The sequence below is a fragment of the Euleptes europaea genome, chromosome 2 (assembly GCF_029931775.1).
Source record: "Euleptes europaea isolate rEulEur1 chromosome 2, rEulEur1.hap1, whole genome shotgun sequence".
Lineage (NCBI taxonomy): Eukaryota > Metazoa > Chordata > Lepidosauria > Squamata > Sphaerodactylidae > Euleptes > Euleptes europaea.
The window spans coordinates 8,495,782-8,520,263 of record NC_079313.1 but is presented as its reverse complement, the minus strand read 5'-3'; the positions used below and the strand labels follow the sequence as shown (position 1 = coordinate 8,520,263).

The window sequence follows — 24,482 nt, the reverse complement described above, 5'->3', positions numbered from 1 at the left end:
GTCATAGAAGGGTTGCCATTTCTGTTTGTGCTCCTCATACATTTCCTAATGTAGCAAGGTAGAGAGTTTTGACATCATCGCATATTGATGCATTTTTGTAATCCACTTGTTTAAATCTGGTATCTCTTTATCTTTCCATTGTTGCGTCAATAACAATCTCGCCGCTGTTGTAGCATATTGATACAACTCTCTTTGATTAGATGAGATTTGAGGTGGAATAATACCCAATAGGAAGTATTTAGCTTAAAAATATTTTAAAAGTCCTTAGAGCTGTCCACAACCCTGCTTATTGTTTATTAGAAGGAGAGTTGTTTTTTATACCCCGCTTTTCTCTACCTTTAAGGTGTCTCAAAGCGGTTTACAATCTCCTTCCCACAACAGACACCTGGTGAGGAAGATGGGGCTGAGAGAGTTCTTGGAGAACTGTGATCAGCCCAAGGTCACCCAGCAGGTTTCATGCGGAGGAGTGGGGAATCAAGCCTGGTTCTCCAGATTGGAATCCGCCGCTCTTAACCACTATACCACGCTGGCTAGGCTGACATCTGACGCTTGATGTTTTTGTCAGGTTTGGGGATATTCCCGCGATGGACGCGCATAGTATGATAATAAAAACCTGGGAACATGTTAAAAACCATAATCCCCTCTTTTAAAAACAGTGCGGCCCAGTGGTAGCCAATGGGAGGAGGGAGGTGTTTAAACCGATAGAAGAGACTTACCAGCTTGATCGCTACGTATTCGTTCGTGTAGAGGTTCTTTCCTGCAGGAGGAAAAAAAATAAAGGCATGTTTAGAAGATGAAATATCAGAATTGCTTCCCCATTTCAGAATCGCAGCACTTCAGCAAGCCTCAGTTTGGGCAGCAAACTCCAGTTAACAGACAAGAAAGATGTAGATAAGCTGGAATGTGTCCAGACGAGGGCAACAAAGATGGTGAGGGGTCTGAAGACCAAGTCCTATGAGGAAAGGTTAAAGGAGCTGGGGAAGTTTAGCCTGGAGAGGAGAAGACTGAGAGGTAATATGATTGCCGTCTTCAAGTACTTGAAGGGCTGTCATATAGAGGATGGCACCGAAATGTTTTCTGTTGCCCCGGAAGGTCGGACCACAACCAACAGGTTGAAATTAAATCAAAAGAGTTTCCGTCTAGACATCAGGAAGAACTTTCTAACATTTAGAGCGGTTCCTCAGTGGAACAGGCTTCCTCGGGAGGTGTTAAGCGCTCCTTCCCTGGAGGTTTTTAAGAAGAGGCGGAGACAGGCGTTCTGTATGAATACCTGTTCCGAGCTGATCGGAAGGAAGGCAAGAGCGGAGGACTCACAACCCACGATGCGGCCTCAGTAACCCTCGCTCCGTCTCTATGCCAGGGATGATCAAAGCGTACTCAAGGCAAAGAGGAGGAGGAATTTCCCGACCCTTGTAGATTCTGGTAGGAAGGAAACAAGGCCAGAACAAGGCCAGACTCGGGTAGGGATGCAACAGACCGCCTCTGTTGCGACTGGGTAATTTTTGCTCGAGTCTCAGCATCAGGAGCAATCAGATCATTCCAGGTTGCTTCTGACCAGTCTATTCCAGTTTTGAGCTTATCTTTGCCGGTACAGCCCTTTCCACCCAGCCCATGTTACTTTCCCACGAAGAAGAAGAACACATGAAGCTGCCTTATACTGAATCAGACCATCAAGGTCCATCAAAGTCAGTATTGTCTACTCAGACCGGCAGCTGCTCTCCAGGGTCTCAGGCAGGGGTCTTTCACATCACCTACTTGCCTAGTCCCTTTAACTGGAGATGCCGGGGATTGAACCTGGGACCTTCTGCACTCCAAGCAGATGCTCTACCACTGAGCCAAGGCCCCTCCCCTTAAGAAGAAGAGTTGGTTTTTATATGCCAACTTTCTCTACCACTTAAGGGAGAATCAAACCGGCTTACAATAACCTTCCCTTCCCCTCCACACAACAGACACCCTGTGAGGTAGGTGGGGCTGAGAGAGCTCTAAGAGAGCTGTGACTAGCCCAAGGTCACCCAGCAGGCTTCATGTATAGGAGTGGGGAAACCAACCTGGGTCACCAGATTAGAGTCCACCACTCATGTGGAGGAGGGGATAATCTAACCCGGTTCTCCAGATCTGAGTCCACCGCTCCAAACCACCTCTCTTAACCACTACACCACGCTGGTTCTCAATACGCCTGGCTTAGTTTTCCAATACATTTCTCCTCTGCCCTAATCAAGTTGATTGCATTTTGCATTGTACCTCTGCATCCCGATGCCTTTCTTTGCAACACCCTTTCCACCTTCAGACTGGGATATAAGGAGTTGGGGATCTCCATTCCTCCTTGTACCTGACGAAAGGAGAGCGCTGCCTCTTGAAAGATCATACCCCGGAAAACTTGCTGGTCTCTAAAGTGCTACTGGATTCACACCTTAAGACAGGTTATTTGGTTATTGTTGTTTGCACTGTTTTCAAATGTGAGAATCCTAGCCCTGTGGCTTTGTTTATAGAATGTCTCCCACTGTCCGACCAATTTTTTTAAAAATATGTATTTTGTAATGTGACTTGTGTCTCGGTGAGAAAGGCAGGCTATAAATAATCAAATGCTAGGGTTCCCAGATCCTCGCTGGGGACAAGGGATCCCCTGCTCTGGCCACCCCCCCGTCTCCAATAACTTGGCCAGTGGGGGAACTTACTGGCAGCAAACTGAGAACTAGGCTTCTGTTGCCGGTGACGCGGTGACATCACTTCCAGCATGCACCGGAAGTGGCGTCATTACATTGCTGGTGACATGGGGATGTATTCTGGTATTTGAGTATATTGAGTTCAGTTCTGGGCACCTCAATTTAAGAAAGACGTAGACCAGCTGGAACATGTCCAGAGGAGGGCAACAAAGATGGCGAGGGGTCTGGAGACCAAGTCCTATGAGGAAAGGTTGAAGGAGCTGGGTATGTTCAGCCTGGAAAGGAGAAGACTGAGAGGGGATATGATAACCATCTTCAAGTACTTGAAGGGCTGTCATATAGAGGAGGGTGCACAGTTGTTTTCTGTTGGCCCAGAAGGTCGGACCAGAACCAGGTTGAAATTAAATCAAAAGTTTCTGTCTAGATAGGAAGAATTTTCCAACAGTTAGAGCAGTTCCTCAGTAGAACTGGCTTCCTCGGGAGGTGGTGAGCTCTCCTTCCCTGGAGGTTTTTAAGCAGAGGCTAGATGTCCATCTGTCAGCAGTGCTGATTCTATGACCTTGGGCAGATCAGGAGAGGGCCGGTACCTTGGCCATCTTCTGAGCGTGGAGTAGGGGTCACTGGGTGTGTGTGGGGGAGGTAGTTGTGAATTTCCTGCATTGTGAAGGGGGTTGGGCTAGATGACCCTGGTGGTCCCTTCCAACTCTGTGATTCTATGAGGAAAAACTCTATGGTAAAAATGGCTTCTACCTTAGAGTTTTTGCCCAAACACCAGACCAAATACCTCGGTCGCCGGCGACGTGATGACATCACTTCCGGCACACGCTGGAAGTGACGTGGCCAGCGACAGAGGCCGAGGCCTCAGTATGCTGCTGGTGAGCCCCCCACCCACCTCCCACGCCCCACCTGTCACCATGCACACAAAACACACCCCGCCAGAGCTCAACTGGAAAGATCAGAGCAGCAACTCATTCACAGATGCAACGGTCAGCCTCCTCTGAGGCCGGTTACTTTAGGGTCGCCAAAGTCTCTCGCCCTGAGCTTCTCTTTTCCGCAGCATGCAGATTGCAAAATACTGTCCCAAATGCAAAACAAATATAGAAGGTCACTGGGGGGGGCACCGTTCTTCACCTGCCAACCCCTCCAGCTTTAACCCTTAAAAAATTTGCCCTTGCGGCTGGCTTGGAAGGTCTTAAAGCGGCACGGGACACCTGCCTCAGCCCATCACGCTGCCTTCCCCCTGACCTTTTATCGCCAACCCCGTCAAGTATTTAATTTTTCCAAAAAGGAAAAGCGATTGGAGCTGGTGAGCACAACGGGCCGGCAAAGAGTCTATTTCCAGCTCTGACACGCACTTGGTTCGGCCGCCCTTGAGAGGAGACCCTTCCCGCCCTTCCGCCTCCTAGCGAACGACTTCCAGTGTCCCTTTCCAGAAGAAGGTTTGCCAAGGGAAGCACTTACAATCTCCTTCCCTTCCTCTCCCAAAAGAGACGGCTTGTGAGGTAGGTGGGGCTGAGAGAGTTCGGAGAGAACTGTGACTAGCCCAAGGTCACTCAGCAGACTTCATGTGGAGGAGTAGGGAATCAAATCCGATTCTCCAGATTAGAGTCCACCGCTCTTAACCACTACACCACAGTCACCCCTCTGGAACAAAGATCAAGAAGATCTGAGAGAATACGTGTGTTTCCACCCAGACAAAAAGGCCCGCAGTCAGACATCATGATACCAGGGGTTTGATCAAACCCCATTTTAAGTCGCGACGTCTGAATTTGGATGGTTTAGCAAACCAGGGTCTATCGGATACCACAAAGGGATGCCGAAAGTAAGGCTTCTTGCTGATTTGAGAGTCACAGTTTAAGCCGCTCATGGCTTACAGAGCTATACGAACCCACAAAACCACAGCCACAGGGGGTTCGATTCCCCACTCCTCCACATGAGCAGCGAAAGCTAATCTGGTGACCTGGATTTGCTTCCCCACTCCTACACATGAAGCCAGCTGGGTGACCTTGGGCAAGTCACAGCTCTCTCAGCCCTGCCTACCTCACAGGGTATCTGTTGTGGGGAGGGGGAGGGAAGGTGATTGTAAGCCGGTTTGATTCTCCCTTAAGTGGTAGAGAAAGTCGGCATATAAAAACCAACTCTTCTACTTCTACAACTATGGCAGACAAACTGAGATTTGTTCCTTATGTCTTATAGAACAAACCACCGTTGAAGCTAACCCCTGCCTATTGTGACATCTGGATGACTCCTCAGGCACAAATGCCTGCTGGGTACCAGTCAAAGCCCGTTTGGCATTATTTAAACCCCCGGGGTTTAATTTTGCTCCTGGGTTTAATTTTGCTTCTGCTGGTCACGTGGAAGGGTGACGCCTCAACACCTAGAAATTAGCCTTCTCTGCGATCATACCAAATTCCGCCAGATATCACTTGCTATCAAGGAGGGCTAGAAACTTCTCAAGATGCTGAATTACGCATCCAATAACGATTCCCAGGGCTTGTGTTGTATGCCTCCTTGACAACATGCCTCAGAGAGGTTTGTCTTATTCGGGGATGACAGAACGTAAGTACATAAGAAAGGCCCTGCTGGATCAGACCAAGGTCCATCAAGTCCAGCAGTCTGTTCACACAGTGGCCAACCAGGTGCCTCCAGGAAGCCTCCAAACAAGACGACTGCAGCAGCATTGTCCTGCCTGCGTTCCACAGCACCTAATATAATAGGCCTGCTCCTTTGATCCTGGAGAGAAGAGGTATACATCATGACTAGCATCCATTTTGACTAGTAGCCATGGATAGCCCTCTCCTCCATGAACATGTCCCTCTTAAAGCCTTCTAAGTTGGCAGCCATCAACACATCCTGGGGCAGGGAGTTCCACAATTTAACTATGCGTAGTGTGACGAAACGCACAGTTAAATAGACGGAACGCAAAAGAACACCAAACATACATCCGAACAAGCTACCAGTCCTCAGCCAGTGGGGTCTCTCCGTTCTCGCATGCATCTGTGCCTGAAAGCTAGAGACCGGCGGGGCGGGAGGGTCCAGCCGGAGGGAAGAGATAACCCTTCCTGTTTGCCAAGGATCCAGGGACAAAGCGGAGAGACTCTTAACAGGGAGCGACTGAGCAAGCCAAGTTTCCAGCTGCTGCCGGCTGCGGAAGCACAAAGCCCACGCTCGCTCCCAGGAAATGGCCAGATGCTACCGGGGGCTGGGAACTCCGCAGCGTATGTTCAAAGGCCGCGGAAAACACTCCTCTCTCCCAGGAGACGCGGGCCTTTCTGAGCATCTTGCGTCAGCGGCCCCAGATGCACACCGGGTTTTGAACACTTCCTGTCTTTGGGGAATCCTCTGGCATCGAATTAGCAGCGGCAAAGGCCCCTCCCACCTGAACATGTGAAGCTGCCTGATACTGAATCAGACCATCAAGGTCCATCAAAGTCAGTCTTGTCTACTCAGACCGGCAGCGGCTCTCCAGGGTCTCAAGCAGAGGTCTATTCACATCACCTACTTGCCTAGTCCCTTTAACTGGAGATGCCGGGGATTGAACCTGGGACCTTCTGCGTGCCAAGCAGATGCTCTACCACTGAACCACGGCCCCTCCCCAAATTGCAACCTCCAAACATTAACACAAATGCAAAATTCTGGGACAGGAGAGTCTCCACCCGAACAGGCCCCCAATGACAAAATTCTACGCTCAAAACTACAGTCAGCAATGAAATACAATAAGCTCCACGCAGCGTTCACGGGACAGCCTTCCTCCCCTAAGCACTGAAGCAATTACGGAGTCTGCGGAAAAGCATGCAAAAGGGATTAACAAATTAGAATCATAGAATCATAGAGTTGGAAGGGACCACCAGGATCATCTAGTCCAGCCCCCTGCACAATGCAGGAAATTCACAACTACCTCCCCCCCACACACACACACAGTGACCCCTACTCCATGCCCAGAAGATGGCCAAGATCTCATGATCTGCCTAAGGTCATAGAATCAGCATTGCTGACAGATGGCCATCTAGCCTCTGCTTAAAAACCTCCAGGGAAGGAGAGGCCACCACCTCCCGAGGAAGCCTGTTCCACTGAGGAACCGCTCGAACTGTTAGAAAATTCTTCCTAAAGTCTACATGGAAACTCTTTTGATTTAATTTCAACCCATTGGTTCTGGTCTGACCTTCTGGGGGACAGAAAACTACTCGGCACCCTCCTCTAGATGATAGCCCTTCACGTACTTGAAGATGGTTATCGTATCCCCTCTGAGTCTTCTCCTCTTTAAGCTAAACATAACCAGCTCCTTCTACCTTTTCTCATAGGACTTGGTCTCCAGACCCCTCACCATCTTCGTTGCCCTCTTCTGGACCCGTTCCAGCTTGTCTACATCTCACAGCAAAACACCGAGGTGGCACATGCCAGGATTTAGAATTCACGCCCCCCCCTCCAAAATCACAGGTCTTCCAGCTCTGTCAAGTCCCCCCAGCTGCCTGAAAAGAGCAATGAGGAGGTTGACTCTGGGACTGCCACCCCAAACGGGCAAAGCTTTCTTGGAAGGACGTTTATACAGAAATAAACAGACCTCGTTTTCCTGTAAACGCATTTAGGAATGCAACGGCTGTGTACCCCATTTGTAAACTCAAGCAAACATGAATTCAGCAACCTGCACAGTAGGGATGCCAGCCTCCAGGTGGGACCAGGGAATCCCCCGGAATTACAGCTCATCTCTTGGTGACAGATATCAGTTTCCCTGTAGAAAATGCATGCTGTGGAGGGTGGATTCTGGAGCACTGCACACACACACACACACACACAGAGGTCCCTGTCCTCCCCAGGCTCCACCCCCAAATCTCCAGGAGTTTCCCAACCTGGAAAGGGCAACCCTACCCCCCCCTTGCCGGTGGGCAGAGGGAACCTGGCAACCCCACCGCACAGTCTCATTGGGTAGGTGCTCCTGCTGGCATAATTTATGCACTTCTTGTTAAAAGGTGAGGCAAGGAACCGTGTCCTTCCTTAGAATGTCAGCTTCTAAGTGGCACCACATCACAACAAGGAGGACTAGAAACTTGCTTTTCAGAAGAAGAAGAAAAAAGGCTGCCCCGTGGTGCAGAATGACAAGCTGCAGTACCACAGTCAAAAGCTCTGCTCACGACCTGAGTTTGATCCCGACGAAAGTCAGTTTCAGGTTGACTCAGCCTTCCATTCTTCCAAGGTTGGTAAAATGGTTACCCAGCTTGCTGAGGGTTAAAGTATAGACGACTGGGGAAGGCAAGGGCAAACCATCCCATAAACGTAGTCTGCCTAGTAAATGTCGGGATGTGACGTCACCCCGTGGGTCAGGAATGACCCGGTGCTTGCACGGGGGATTACCTTTACCCTTGACTGAAGAACGGTACACTCCTTCTATCTGGGATGGTCGTCCTCTTCCACCGAGCGCGCAGCTTCGGGAGGGACGCACGTGGAACGGTGAGGGAGGTAGGGGAAGCCCACCTCGCCAGCCAGATCAGCCGAATCAACCCTGGTGATCAATGGGGTGACAGATGTCACAGCCAGATCTCCCTCACATCAGAGCAAAAGGGGGCCTGGAAATTTTAAGTCTCCACAGCTCCGAATGTTAAGATAGTTGAATTAGCATCCTATATGCAATCGGCTCTGGCGATGGTTTTCTATTATAGAATCATAGAGTTGGAAGGGACCACCAGGGTCAAAATCAGACATCATGCCTAATCATTAATATCTATTGCCCTCCGCTTAAAACTAAAACTCAAATTGAGGCAGTCTGGGCCGGACTGGAAACTTATATACAGCATCTGATAAGGACGAATCCAACAGCTTATGTTATCATAAAAGGTGATTTTAATGCTAGGATTGAAGGGGATGGCTGGCTACCTTTACCTTTAATTTCCGCAAGATCCTAGCAAGGAACGAAAAACCGTAACGCCCCAGTGTTATTAAAAGCCAAAAGAAGAAGAAGAGTTGGTTTTTATATGCCGACTTTCTCTACCGCTTAAGGTAGAATCAAACTGGCTTACAATCGCCTTCCCTTCCCCACAACAGACACCCTGTGAGGTAGGTGGGGCTGAGAGAGCTCTGAGAGAACTGTGACTAGCCCAAGGTCACCCAGCTGGCTTCGTTTGCAGGAGTGGGGAAACAAATCCAGTTCGCCAGATTAGCCTCCGCCGCTCATCATGTGGAGGAGTGGGGAATCAAACCCAGTTCTCCAGATCAGACTCCACCGCTCCAAACCATAAGAAAGGCCTTGCTGGATCAGACCAAGGCCCATCACATCCAGCAGTCTGTTCACACAGTGGCCAACCAGGTGCCTCCAGGAAGCCCACAAAGATGACGACTGCAGTAGCATTTATCCTGCCTTTGTTCCACAGCACCTAATATAATAGGCCTGCTCCTCTGATACTAGAGAGAATAGGTATGCAGCATGACTAGTATCCATTTTAACTAGTAGCCATGAGTAGCCCTCTTCTCCATGAACATGTCCACTCCCCTCTTAAAGCCTTCCAAGTTGGCAGCCATCACATCCTGGGGCAGGGAGTTCCACAATTTAACTATGCGTTGTGTGAAAAAATACTTCCTTTTATCTGTTTTGAATCTGTCACCCTCCAGCGTCAACAGATGACCTTGCGTTCTAGTATCTCTACACCATGCACGCACGAAATGTAGTTAACTCACCTAGCCGAAGCTCCCCAAAATTGCCGCAGCCGATCTTCTTTCCGACCCGGAAGTTGGGGCCCACCATTAAGACTCCGGAGTTGGTCCCTGCCGTTCGGCTCCCGTGAGTGCCCCGGCCTCCGCCTGTTTTAGACATCCTTTTGCTTTCCTCGCTCTCCCCTTTCCCTCCTCTCTTATCAAAATCCATAAGTTTGTGATACCCCGGCCTCTCCACGATTACGTCGATCCCATACAAATCCCAGCACGGCCGAAACTTGAGGTGGGGTTGCGGGTCGGGGGGAGGGGAGGGAGATGGAGGGGGAAGGAGAGGAGCCGATCAGAAGCGGGCGTCTTCTGGGTTAATACACCATCACGGGTGGCAAAGGAGGAGGAGGAAGAGGAGGGGAGGGCGGCAGGGGGCGACGCTCCACCCGCATGCGCCGTGCTAGTGGGACGTCAGTCCTCTCGCCGGTCCTGCCGGGACTCCGGCCGGCACCTCCGACGGGGCACTCTTTGGAGAAGACAACGACATGGTGGAAGAGGGGCGGAACTGTCCAGCAGCGATCCTTCACTTCTGAGCTGGCAGGGCAGAAAGCAGAAATGAGCTCAGGTTAAAGCAAAAAACACAAAAGGTTTATTTTATTTTCTTAAAGGGCGAAACAAAACAATGGAAACAGCGAAACGACACAAAAAAACCCAATGGGATGACAGGCGCGGGAAGCCCTGCAGTACTGACGTCGATCGGGAAAACCTTTTGGTGCCAACCAAAAATTGCTGATAGCTGAAAAGCAGCATGTAGTCAGTCGGTCGATATTTATTTCAATACAGAATCAGCTCCATATATAAATTAAAAGCAATGAAATTAAAGTTAAATTAAAAGTAGTAGTAATGGATTAAGAGGAAGAGGAAGAAGAGTTGTTTTTTAAATGCCGGCTTTCTCTACCACTTAAGGGAGACTCAAACTGGCTTACAACCACCTTCCCTTCCCTTCCCCACAACAGTCACCCTGTGAGGTACGTGGGGCTGAGAGAGCTCTAAGAGAGCTGTAACTTTCCCAAGGTCACCCAGCTGGCTTCGTATGTAGGAGAGGGGAAACCAACCCGGTTCCCCAGATTAGCCTCGTGGGGGAATCAAACCCGGTTCTCTAGACTAGAGTCCACCGCCCCAAACCACTGCTCTTAACCACTACACCACACTGGCTATAAAGTGGGGAGGTAATGTCATCTGAACTGACCCTAGAAGCTAAAATGACTCAATTGAGGCTGTGGTACTTTGGTCACATCCTGAGAAGACAAGAGTCACTGGAAAACACAGCCATGCTCGGAAAAGTGGAAAGCAGCAGGAAAAGAGGAAGACCCAACAAGAGATGGATGGACTCTATAAAGAAAGCCACGGCCCTCAGTTTGCAAGACCTGAAAGGCTGTTAAGGATGGGATGTTTTGCAGGATACTGATTCATAGGGTCGCCATGAGTCAGAAGCGACTTGATGGCCCCGTTGCGTATGCTTCCCGTTTGTCAGATACCAGCCAGCGCAAGAAGCAAGCCAGCCAAGAAAGGGCTTGCTGATGAATCAAACTGATTCTTTTCACAAAAACTGTAATCCAGGGGTGTCCAACTCATTTGTTACAAGGGCCAGATAAATGTCACATTTCCAAACGTGCCCACAGGCTCACAAAGGCTGGGGACCCCTGCTTTAGGGTATTGCATCCCAAGGCCCTTGACGGAAGAATGGGATAAAAAATATGATTTTGTAGGGAGTAACTATCACAAACTGGGTAACGTCAGAAGGCAGGGCAGGATTTACAACACAGGTCCTTCCACACGTCCCAGGCAGTTCCAGCCACCTTCCTGATGAAACTCTACAAAAATTTTCGAGACGCATGCACATAGGGGTGCCAACCTCCAGGTACTAGCGGGAGGTCTCCTGCTATTACAACTGATCGCCAGCCGATAGAGATCAGTTCACCTGGAGGAAATGGCCACTTTGGCAACTGGACTTTATGGCATTGAAGTCCCTCCCCTCCTCAAACCCCGCCCTCCTCAGGCTCCGCCCCAGAAACCTCTATAATAGAACTGAGCTTTGTTTGAAGGAATTTATTTTTGTTGTGACTATAATATATTCCTATTTAAAGATTTTTTTGTGCAACCTATACTGTTTTTGTACAACCTCCCGGTACTAGCTGGAGATCTGCTATTACAACCGATCTCCAGCCGACAGAGATCAGTTCCCCTGTAGAAAATGGCCGCTTTGGCCATTGGACTCTATGGCATCAAGTCCCTCCCCTCCCCAAACCCCGCCCTCCTCATGCTCCGCCCCAGAAACCTCCCGCTGGTGGCGAAGAGGGACCTGGCAACCCTACACGCACACAAGGTTACATGCACGATGTACACCGCACACGGTAAAAAATAATTTACACAGCATTGTTTCAAAATCTGGCCATTTCCTTCATAAACGATGGGGGAGAGGAAAAGCGAGAGATTTAAATTGAAAAGAATATATATTTTTTTAAAAAAGATTGCAGACTAGAAGCTTATTTCTAGTAATATGCTTCCAGGCTGCCACAACAAAGCAGACGAAAGAAACGGCTCCCCTCGGGAGAAGAAAAGGGGGATAAAAACAATTTACTGTAGCAGATGAAATACCGTCGCACTGACAACGCTGGAGGGGAGACGGGAGTGCTAGACTGGGACAAAGATAACAGGTCAGGATCATTCCTGGTCTGTCTTCTAGCGTGGAACGAGGCACATGAAGAGGCCTCAACACCAAAACCGCTGTGTCTGTCAAGGTCAGCTTTCTCTCCTCTGACCAGCAGTGGCTCTCCAGAGATCTTTCAGATCACCGACTGCCAGATCCCCTTTTTAAACTGCACATGGCGGGGACTGAACCTGCGACCTTCTGCATGCAAAGCGGAAGCACTATGATTCAGTTAAAGCCCCTCCACAAAGAATGTGCCCATCATCTCTGTTCCTGTCCGTTGAGTTTTTGGGAGGAGCAGCCGCTTTGGTCTACAGGCAGACCCTCAAAACAGAGGTTGCGGAACACCCCTTATTTGGATAGGCTTGCCAACCTCCAGGTGGGGCCTGGAGACCTCCCAGAATTACAAGTCATCTCCAGACAACAGAGATCAGTTCCCCTGGAGAAAATGGCTGCTTTGGAGGGAGGGCTCTACGGCATTAGACCCCACTGAGGTCCCTCCTCTCCTCAAGTCCTCCCCTCCAACAGGCTCCATCTCCCAAATCTCCAGGAATTTCTCAACCCAGACTTGGCAACCGTATATCCATTCCAACACAAGCTTATCGCAAAACAGTGTGCAGGCTTCCCAAACTCCCCAGAATGCTACATCGGGCCAGATGTTCGGTGTAAAAAGAGGAAGTTGGACATTTAACAGCGTTGTGTCAAAGGCTAAACCGGGTTTGTTGAGGGTACTGGGTGCAAAACAGGTTTTCAAGTGGCACCAACCTGCATGGACAACAGAGGTGGGGGGAGTCATTCCTGCTTTATGGATATGAGAGGGGTGCATGTGATCAAATGACTCTGTCGCATTAAGGGCATGCAGGTTATGAGGGGAGACCTAGGGCTGCCAGGTCCCTCTTCGCCACCAATGGGAGGTTTTGTGGGCGGAGCCTGAGGAGGGCGGGGTTTGGGGAGGGGAAGGACTTCGATGCCATAGAGTCCAATTGCCAAAGTGGCCATTTTCTCCAGGGGAACTGATCTCTATCAGCTGGAGATCAGTTGTAATACCAGGAGATCTCCGGCTAGTACCTGGAGGTTGGCAACCCTAGGGAGGCTAACCCGGGCATCTAACGGCCTGCTTAACTCCTTCGCACGGCTCTGCCCCTTCACCGGCACCACCCCAGAGCCCACACGGAGTCCATTTTTAGTGCGCATGAAGAGAAAAACGGTTCCACTCTGCAGCGGATCAAGGCCGAGCTTCAGAGATCAGGTCTTGTTTTCAAGCATCTTAATCTGTTTCCGAACAGAAGCAGATCCCCAAATTCCAGGATTTACGGTAATCTAAGCGTCTGCACCAGGGCCTTTTTTTTAAAAAAAGGGAGAGAATAATTTACAAGAGAGGACCCCCCTCTCCAAAAGAAAACAGTTTAAATAAAAGGCGCACATTTCCATTAATCTGGATTAGAGGCTGCTTCCCTCGAAGAGCGAGGGGGGAAAGGCAGTCCATTCCTAAGGGATTACGGGCGAGGCGTGGGAGGAACATCCCGGTTCATCTCTCTGAATTAAAGAGTAGGGAGGAAGAATTAAAAGTGTACATGGCACAATGGGAGGGCAGAGGGGAAAGATTAAGAAGGAGCTGTTTGGAAAAACAGCCCCAAATCCCAGACAAAGGCTGAACCACTTCAAATGCTTGGGACGGAAACACGTGCTTGAATTGAGGTTGCCAGGTGGTGGTGGTGATCCAGGTGGTGGCTGGAGATCTCCTGGGATTACAACTGATCCCCCAGGTGACAGAGATCAGCTCCCTTGGAGAAAAATGGCTGAACTGGAAGGTGGAGTCTATGCCAGTACGCCCCATTGAAGTCCCTCCCCTCCCCAAACTCCGCCCTCCTCAGGTTCCACCCCCAAAATCTCCAGGTATTTCCTGGCCTGGAGGTGGCAACCCTAGCTTGAATACTGCCCGTACATTAGGGTTGCCAACTTCCAGCTTCTAGCTGGAGATCTCCTGCTATTATAACTGATCTCCAGCAGATAAGACTCTATGGCATTAAAATCCCTCCCCTCCCCAAACCCCTCCCTCTGGTTGCCAAGAAGAACCTGGCAACCCTACTGTACGTACATACACTAAAATCCCCTTATTATGAGCTTTTCACGGAGGATTGTCGCTTCCCCCACTCCTTTGCCAAGATTTTATGTTTTAAATAAAAATACAATAAAATAAAATTTCTAAGGCATTATACCCCATTGAAGTCCCTCCAACCCCAAAGCCCGCCCTCCTCAGGTTCCATCCCTCAAATCTCCAGGTATTTCCTGACCTGGAGCTGGCAACCCTAGCTTGAATACTGCCTGTACGTACATACAATAAAATCTCCTTTTCACGGCAAAGTAGAGGATTGTACTTTCTCCCTCTTTTGCCAAGATTTTATTTTTTAAATAAAAAATACAATAAAAGAACATTTCTACCCTGCCTTACCTCCTCGGATGCAAGGCAGCTAATAGGGCAACCTGGCTGTTGCACCGACACAAAAGCATACCAGCCCAACCAGCAAGATTAAAACGTGGGTTAAAACGCACACGTTTGCAAACTTTCAAAAGGGAGAACATGCGTGGAGATTTGCTGCGGGGGGGGGGGCTGCTTTCCACACGCATGAGGCGTTCTGCCCCTTGCAGATCTGAAAACCTACCACTTCCAAATCAACAGAAGTTTAGTGTCCAGATCACGCGAAGTGATGGTATCGCTTTGCTCCGCTCAGGTTAGACCTCACCTAGAGTACTGTGTTCAGTTTTGGGCACTGCAGTTTAAGAAAGATGTAGACAAGCTGGAACATGTCCAGAGGAGGGCAACGAAGACGTTGAGGGGTCTGGAGACCAAGTCCTGTGAGGAAAGGTTAGAATTATAGAATCACAGAGTTGGAAGGGACCACCAGGGTCATCTAGTCCAACCCCCTGCACAATGCAGGAAATTAACAACTACCTCCCCCCACATCCCGTGACCCCAACCCTCCCCCCGCCATGCAGGACCCCACAATCAAAGCACTCCCGACAGATGGCCATCTCGCCTCTGCTTAAAGGACCTGGGTATGTTTAGCCTGAAGAGGAGAAGACTGAGAGGGGATATGATAACCATCTTCAAGTACTTGAAGGGCTGTCATATGGAGGATGGTGCCGAGTTGTTTTCTGTTGCCCCAGAAGGTCGGACCAGAACCAATGGGTTGAAATGAAATCAAAACAGTTTCTGTCCAGACCTTAGGAAGAATTTTCTAACAGTTCAAGCGGTTCCTCAGTGGAACAGGCTTCCTCGGGAGGTGGTGAAGTCTCCTTCCCTGGAGGTTTTTAAGCAGAGGCTAGATGGCCGTCTGTCAGCCATGCTGATTCTGTAACTTTAAGCTGATGATGAGCGGGAGGGCATCTTGGGCATCTTCTGGGCATGGAGTAGGGGTCACTGGGTGTGTGTGGGGGAGGTAGTGGTGAATTCCCTCCATTGTGCAGGGGGTTGGATTAGATTACCCTGGTGGTCCCTTCCAACTCTATGATTGTATAAGCAAATAACACTTTTTCCAGCAAGCAAACAGCACTCCGCTGTCTGTTAGAGGCATGTGCACAAACACACACACAAACATTTCTGCCCAACACAAACTCTCAGATCTAAGCACAGCCATGTCCAAGGTTTGCTTACGCTGCGAAGAGGAGAAGGTACACCACCTTACTGTGCAATGGGGGGGGGACGGGGATTAAGGACCAATGCATTAGGGTAAATCAAGTACATTTTCTCTCCCTTCCCCACTCTGGGCTTAGTTCACAAAAGAAAATACAGCCTGCCACAAATAAAGTCAATGAATAAGAGCTAGAGTTGCCAACCTCCGGGTACTGGAAATCCATATACAGGAAAATTATTTTTCAGTACACAACCACTAATCACTCTAAATATTCTTTTTCAAGCTGTATTACACTTTATACATATCAAGGTATGATGAATTATTAAAGTAAGACATACAATACTGAATGCATAAGATGGACCATAACATATAAGTGTCCATAAACCAAAGTTCATATAACTGATGTTCAAATATACTATAACTCTTATTTACAGTATATTCATAAAACCTCTGGGTACTAGCTGGAGTTCTCCTTCTATTACAACTGATCTCCAGCCGATAGAGATCGGTTCCCCTGGAGAAAATGGCCGCTTTGGCCATTGGACTCTATGGCATTGAAGTCCCACCCTGCCCTCCCCAGGCTCCACCCCAAAAACCTCCCGCCAGTGGCGAAGAGGGACCTGGAAAAGCTAATAGGAGCACTTTCCCAATGAGGAAAAGATAACAACATTTGAGGCTTCCCCCCCTTTTTTTTTGGAGTAGGGTGAGGGGAAAGAGGACAAGGAAATAGTTTTATGAAGTTATAGCTGTTGTAAGTATGAAGGATTTTTGTTTTGCCCTGCTTCACCTATGCCAGAAAACATTGTGTGTGTCTGTGTGTGATTCATTCAATTGATTAGCAGTTAGTCCAGGGCAGCTAATCATAGAATAGAATCATAGAGTTGGAAGGGACCACCTGGGTCATCTTGTCCAACCCCCTGCACAGTGCAGGAAATTCACAACTACCTCTCCCCTCCACACCCCCAGTGACCCCAACTCCATGCCCAGAAAATGTGGTGGGGGGGGGGGGACCCTCCAAGATCCCTGGCCTAGAGGGAAATTGCTTCCAGACCCCAAAGTGGCAATTGGCATTACCCTGAGCCATGAAAGTCAAACACTGGCACAACCCTTCCTGCCCTCCCTCTCGTGATCTGCCTAAGGTCATAGAAACAGCATTGCTGACAGATGGCCATCTAGCGTCGGCTCAAAAACCTCCAGGGAAGGAGAGCTCACCACCTCCAGAGGAAGCCTGTTCCACTGAGGAACCGCTCTGACTGTCAGAAAGTTCCTCCTAATGTTTAGCCGAAAACTCTTTTGATTTAATTTCAACCTGTTGGTTCTGGTCCGACCTTTAATGAATTGATTCCTCCTTAACTTATGGAACTCAGTGCCACAAGATGCTGTAGAGACAGCCAAGTTTGAATACAAGTGACAATTCCCTAGGTTAAAAGTATTTAAATAAAATAAAACCCCCGATGTTTACATTATAGCTTCAGATAGGTATAAAAATATACTTTTAAAATATCTGGGCAAAAATAAAAGCAAGTGAACAGAAAAAAAACTGGAAAACTGCGCCGGACGTTTTTGTTTTTTTAATAAGTTACTCACATAAAGGGTAGGTAGGTCTATCAAAGGCTGGTGTTTATTTTAAAGCTTCTACATGGCCTCTCCCAGTACACACACAAACCACAAGCTCCAAGACAGTTTTCATAGTCCATACAAATAAGATAGAACCTCCACGTTCACAGGCAGTCTACCAGCAGGCACAAGCTGATGCAGGAAATCCACAAGGCAGGGCTGCTGCCTTCCGGCCCTGCCTTTGTGGGCTTCCCTGCCGGCTGCTGTCAGAAACAGGGTGCGAGAATTTCTCATGGGATGCAGAACAATAAGTGTGAGCAATAAGGAATTGAGAGGGCCTCCCATGAGAGGAGTGAAGCAAAGTAAGGAAATCTAGAGAAATCTCTTCTCCGCCTGCCGTTCCCTTCTCTGCCTGCTGCTGCAGAACTGCTCCAGTCAAGACCCCAGACACCAGTGGGGGCTGCCTTGCTATGTGTGGATTTAAAAAAGGGGGGGAGACCACCCCCTTAACCTGAAATTGCTTCTTTCAGCAGCATTTTTTTAAAGCCACACACACAGATGCGGGGGAAGAGTCAGGGGCATCATCGGTGGTCCAGAACACTGTTTTGGAGAGAATAGGTATGCATCATGGCTAGTAGCCATTGATAGTTCTGTCCTCCCCTCTTAAAGCCTTCCAAGTTGGGAGCCATCATCTCATCCTGGGGCAGAGAGAAAAGCCCTGCTGGATCAGACCAAGGCCCATCAAGTCCAGCAGTCTGTTCACACAGCGGCCAACTAGGTGCCTCTAGGAAGCCCACAAGCAAGACGACTGCAGCAGCATTTATCCTGCCTGTGTTCCACAGCACCTAATACAATAGGCCTGCTCCTCTGATCCTGGAAAGAATAGGTGTGCATCATGGCTAGTATCCACCTTGACGAATAGCCACTGATAGTTCTGTCCTCCCCTCTTAAAGCCTTCCAAGTTGGCAGCCATCACCACATCCTGGGGCAGGGAGTTCCACAGTTTAACTATCCACAATTTAACTAGGGCCATCAGATACCAGGTAATGGTGGGTAATTGCCTGCCAATTAAGGGCCTGCCCGTCGCCCCTCAGCCAGCCGACGGGAGGAAGCAGGCCAGCTGAAGGGAGGGGATTAACGTCACATCCAGGTTTACCCTCTAGCACATTCCTTAAAAAAAAAAAAAAAACTATATGGTTTCCATAGAGGAATGTCCTACAGCGGAATGCGATTCTTCCTCAAGTGGTAGAGAAAGTTGGCATATAAAAACGCAACTCTTCTTCTCCTTGACACTTTGCTTGGCCTATTCCCAAAGCTCTTCCCAAGAGTCAACCCAGCATCACCCCCACACCCCCAGTGAAACCAGTTCAAACTTTGCAAGGGAGATGCAGCCTCAGGAAAAGAACCAACAGTGTGCAGCGCAAGTCCCACAGCCCCGATGAGGGTGTTCCTTCTCCTCTCTGTTAGGGATGCTACCTTATTTTGCAAACCCAATACGGAAGCCAGCTCTGCGTGGGGAAACATCTGGATGTTTGGGGGGTGAGGCCTAGAGATGGTGGGGTTTGGGGGAGGGAGGGATCTCTGCAGGGTATAATGCCGTTGATCCCACCCTCCATATCAGCCATTTTCTCCAGGGGAACTTATCTTGGTCATCTGGAGATCTCCAAGTGCCACCGGGAGGTTGGCAACCCTAACCCCAGTCGCTCGGACTCCCCACTGCCCCTCAATATACTTATCTGTTGTAAAAATTGACCTAGAATCGACTTGTAATCCCCCCCCCCCGTTAAATGTCCACAACTTTTGATGCTATTCATGTGGCAATTGTGTATTAACTGGTGGGGGGAGGGAAATTGTGTATTAACTGCAAAACAACAACACACACACACACACCCTTGCACAAAAATAAAAAAGACGGCCAACAAAAATGGGCACCAGAGCAAACATTATGCTAAAAATTAAAAAATTAAAACAGACATATTTGTGTACCACAAAAATTTATAGGCATCCTTTTTTTAAGGACCTCTTGAATTCCGCCCTGCCTAGAAACCTAAACACAGCTAAAATAATTTTAGTGGAGTATCTTGTGTGAGCGAGTCACTGCTTACAGCACAAAAGGTGGGATAAGAAAGGATTAAAATTGTATTTTTAACGCTGGTGTTCTAAAAGAGTAGCTACTCCACATTAAAAAAAAAAAGAACAGGGCAGCGTGAAACGTTTAAAAAGAGTATTTTACAAATTGGTTCACACCCATCGCATGCAGAGGCTTGACAGCAATTAGATGAACAACTTTTTAAAAATTATTAGGGAAAAGGTCAATAAAAAGGTGTGGGGAACGATATGAACATAATGACAATGATAACAATCATAAGAAGAAAAGAAGAAGAGAAGATGGGGAGGAGGAGAAGAGGAGGAGAAGAGGAGGAGAGGAGAAAATAGAAGAGGAGGAGAAGAAAAAAGGAGAAGAGGAGGAGAAGAAGAGAAGGAGAGGAAGAGGAGAAGAGAAGGAGAGGAAGAGGAGAAAATAGAAGAGGAGGAGAAGAAAAAAGGAGAAGAGGAGAAGGAGAAGAAGAGAAGGAGGAGAGGAAGAGGAGGAGGAGAAAAAAGGAGAGGAGGAGAAGAAAAAAGAAGAGGAGGAGGAGGAGGAGGAGGAGGAGGAGGAGAAGGGCTTACTGGGAGTAATAAAGGCTTTTTGTTGTACTTTGGCTGGAAAAATATACACAACCAGGAAAAGGGGGAGGAGGAGAAAAGGGGATCTTAGGGTCAAGTTAGGGTGGGGGCGGCCACACACTAATCCAGACCATACACAAGTATCACTCAATCCAGTTTATGAGCCAGCCAGCATGAAGGAGACCCAGGTTCAAATCCCACTCCGCCACAAAGCACCCTGCTCGACCCAGAGCCGGCCAGCCTCTCTGGCTAACTTAGATATCAGGACTTCAAAAGGAAGGAGACGAGAACACCACGCCGAAGTAAAACGGGAACTGATCTCACAAGGTCTCAGGGGTCAGCAGCTGGCGGAACTGGATTCAATTAAAACCAAAATTAGGATTTATTTTTTTAAAATTAGACAAGTTCACAGAGGAGAGAGCGCAAAAACGAGAAACCTCGACATTCTTATGCAGTCTACCTCCGATAAATTTCTTTTATCTGGGGCCAAACTGATTGGCTTTTTGGCCTCCTGATATTTACACGCGCGCCCCCCCCCCAAAAAAAAAGCTTGTTGAAACATAACTGGGCATCCTGATAATATTAAGAAACTCTTGTTTGGCAAAAACTCCAGGTTCTCTGCTCCTTTGTGCTTTCAGGATGAACAGCAGAGGGGGCCTTGTCCTGCTGCCTCTGGACACTGGGTGTGTGTGGGGGGGACACACCAAAACCTGGGGAGGGGTGAGGTGGACCTCTGGCCCCCGATCCCACTAAATACATTTTTAGGTTCATCTATAGGGTTGCCAATCGCCAGGTTCTAGCTGGAGATCTTTTGCTATTACAACTGATCTCCAGCCTATAAGAGATCAGTTCACCTGGAGAAAAGGGCTGTTTTGGCAATTGGACTCTATGGCATTGAAGTCCCTCCCCTCCCCAAACCCCGCCCTCCTCAGGCTCCGCCCTAAAAACCTTCTGCCGGTGGCAAAGAAGGACCTGGAAACCCGATTCATCTACTCTGGAGATCAGGACTGGTCCAAGAAGTTTTTAAAACAGAAAAAAGAAGAAGAATACTTCTTGGGGCTTAATCCGCTAATGTTTTAAGGATTTCTTACCCTTCTCGGATACCTGCCTTGAGACTTGCTCGGAGAAAACTGAAATATACTCGTCGGAGGAAAACCTTGTTTGGTCACAGGCAAGTTCCCGGGGGGAGCAGCCGGCTGACATCTGCGGAACAGCCTGGAGAAACGGAGTCCGCTTCCCCCCCTCCTGCTTCTCTATTTCCTTGTTTCTCCGCCGGAGACAGCCCCGACAGGAAGCGCCCTTAAGTACTTTGATAGAAGACCAGGGCTGCCGACAAGCCATCGGCTGAGCATACGTCAGGCAGAAACTGACGCGGTTCGAAGGAGGAGGAGGAGGAAGGGAGGGAGGGAGGAGAGAAGAGAAAGAGGGTTGACAGCTTAAAAGAAGAAGAAGAAGAAGCCAGATCATAAATGCAGGAACACACAAAGCACCGGGCAGGGCCTGCAAACCCTGGAAAGGTGCTCAGAAAAGCATGCAGTGGCGCATCAAGGGGAAGGAGAAGGGGATTCTGGCAGAGAAACGTCGATCACCACATTCTCATGATGCCAGAACGCAGGGGGTCATCTGCTGAAGCTGGAGGCTGAGAGATTCAAAACAGATAAAAGGAAGTATTTCTTCACACAACACATAGTTCATATGTGGAACTCCCTGCCCCAGGATGTGGTGATGGCTGCGAAATTGGAAGGCTTCAAGAGGGGAGTGGACATGTTCATGGAGGAGAGAGATATCCATGGCTATTAAGTCAAAATGGATACTAGTCATGATGCATACCTATTCTCTCCAGTATCAGAGGAGCAGGCCTTTTATATTAGGTGCTTTGGAACACAGGCAGGAGAATGCTGCTGAAGTCATCTTGCTTGTGGGCTTCCTGGAGGCACCTGGTTGGCCACTGTGTGAACACTGCTGGACTTAATGGGCCTTGGTCTGACCCAGCAGGGCTTTTCTTATGTTCTTATGGCCACCTACATATACAAATCGAAGCCCCCTCTGCCCTGCTGGCTCATGATCTCAAGTGTCTCTCCAATCCGGTCCTCCACCAACATTTAGAAGACTGTAACATTTTCTTCAGGCTCAGGATCTCCCCTTCAAACACCAACACAGTCCCCACATCCCCGTTCCTCCTCCTCACAGGTTGGACCAACCATCTCTTTTCCTCTATTCCCTTCCTCGTTTCCCCTTCTCTTAGAAGATGACTCCAACAGCTGCAAATGCCACAGCCCCAGAATGAGGAGGTTTGCCGAATGGGGGAAGTTCAGATGGAAGTCTTCGAGCTTTCAAAGTTCGGCCTCGTCCCTAGTGGTGGCCCGCAGCCAAGCCGTGCAGCATCAGCTGGTCACCAATCGGGACAAAGCCGAATTTCGAAAGCCTGGGAACATTCCCTCTGAACATGCTGTCTTTCGATTACGTGTCTAGTTTTGTGGGAGGCAAACCCCGGAGTCTATTTCCAAATCTGCTTCCCTTTCTTTGCACTGCTCTTCACAGAATCATAGAATCATAGAGTTGGAAGGGTCCATAGAGGCCATCTAGTCTGACCCCCTGCTGAATGCAGGATCAGTCTAGAGCATCCCTGACAAGTGTTTGTCCAGCCTCTGCTTAAAGACCACCAGTGAGGGGGAGCTCACCACCTCCCTAGGCAGCAGATTCCACTGTCGAACAACTCTTACTGTAAAAAAATTTCCCCTAATATCCAGCTGGTACCTTTCCACCTGCAATTTAAACACATTATTGCGAGTCCTATCCTCTGCTGCCGACAGGAACAGCTCCTTGCCCTCCTCTAAATGACAGCCCTTCAAATACTTAAACAGAGCAATCCTGTTCCCCCTCAACCTCCTCTTCTCCAGACTGAACATTCCCAACTCCCTCGGCCTTTCCTCGCAGGGCTTGGTCTCCAGGCCCCTGATTGTTCTCGTCGCTCTCCTCTGCATCCATCGCTCCGTTTCCCCCCATGAACATTAACCCACTGAAGGTGATTTTGGCATCGAACAGGTAAAGGAAGAGAAACCCAAAAGAATGTTCAGCGATGGAAAACAATCCAATCCAAAACCACATGCAGAATTTTAAAAAAAATGAAAACGGCGTGCTTTTTCATCCCTCACCCATCAAAGACTAAAGATTGGCTACCACTCACCCATCAAAGACTAAAGACCATAGCATCTCTTAGGTTCTGCAGCAAAGCAGAGGGGCTAAGGATTTGGTTACCTGGTGGAAATTGGCAGGATTGGGTCTTCTGCCCCAATGGGAGACCACCCCCCCACTAATATGCCACCTTGAGTTCCACCAAGGAAGACAGGGGGGATTTCTTTAAAAAGTAAACAATACATCTCTTCACTGTATGCCAAGGTACACACGAGCTTCCCTGTCAGACTCCCCCTCCTCACCTGCTCCACCCTAATCCTCTTCACTTTGGCACCCCCATATACTTAGGGGATTTTCTGTGCTCCTACTAACCAACCCGGCCCCTCTGCATGGTTAGTACTTGGATGGGAGACGCCAAGGAAGTCCAGGGTGGCTAACGCAGAGGCAGGCAAGTGAAAACCGCCTCTGTCTCTTGCCTTGAAAACCCTACAGGGTTGCCATAAGTCAGCTGAGACTTGAAGGCACTTTCCACAACCACAGCTGTATACGTTTGTTGCCACGAAAATGGGACAGGAGGCCACTGGGACCTTAAGAACCAACCGGATTTTGTTCTTATGCTGGAATAAAATACACCTAAAGGGCTTCCAAAAAATACCAGGACAGTGACACAGAGACAGGCAAATGGCAAACCACCTCTGAACGTCTCTTGCTTTGAAAACCCTATGGGGGTGACCATAAATCAGCCGTGACCTGACGTCAACGCCACCACAAAAGGCCACTCCTGTTTGTCACAGGGGACAGTGTTTCTAACATCTCCATCTTTTTCCAAAAGTCCTTCCCTCACCCAAACGGCCCGGCTCTGCATCATACCAGGGGTCGCTTGAAAAAAAATTAAATAAAATCCGCGCCGTCCTCTGCCACGCAGGAAAATAATCCCGAAATTGTCCAAAGCCTGGGTTGTCTTCAGCGTACTTGATCTTTTCCTCAGCGCTGCTCCAAATGCCTGTGTGTTGACACTGCCCAATTTCCTGCTTCTGCAGCTGTTGTGTCTAAAGCAGGAATACCTTCCTCTGTCCCCCCACCCACCAAACCAGCAAATGTCTTTACATCCCGTTTTACTGAAAGCCATAATTTGGGAAAGGGGGGGGAGAGAAATAAATCGGCAGTCGACTCTCTCTGGCCCCCAAAAGAGAACATTTTACAGGGAACTCTCCGAACGGCTCGACTTGGAAAGTTAAGATGTTGCGTCGAATGGGCAGGAACACGGAGAGAAATAAATTGTGCTTGTAAAACCCCCCCAGAAAGAACGCGCAGTCTGCACAGTTCTCCCCCCCCCCAATATATACATGCCCACCCCAGAAAAAAAAGCATGCTAAAAAGGTTTGTACAGCAACATCTAAAAATTCTCCGGCCCCAAGGAGAGGGGGGGTTAGAGCATGAAAGAAAGGGTTTTTTGTGCTCTCAGCACTAAAACAGAAGCAGAAG

General features: G+C 48.8%; 1 protein-coding gene across 2 annotated transcripts in view; it reads right to left on the bottom strand.

The window, feature by feature from the left end:
- CSNK1G2 (casein kinase 1 gamma 2) overlaps positions 1-24,482 on the bottom strand; it is a 61,900-nt gene that overhangs the window by 20,507 nt on the left and 16,911 nt on the right. The window contains exons 2-3 of one of the 2 annotated variants that reach the window (XM_056844260.1): positions 9,330-9,887; positions 717-757 (exon numbers count right to left, since the gene is read on the bottom strand). In XM_056844260.1, coding sequence (XP_056700238.1) covers positions 717-757; positions 9,330-9,516 — 228 coding nt within the window. In that variant the 5' untranslated portion in view covers positions 9,517-9,887. The remainder of the gene's footprint in view (positions 1-716; positions 758-9,329; positions 9,888-24,482) is intronic. The other variant, XM_056844261.1, reaches the window with a different exon arrangement.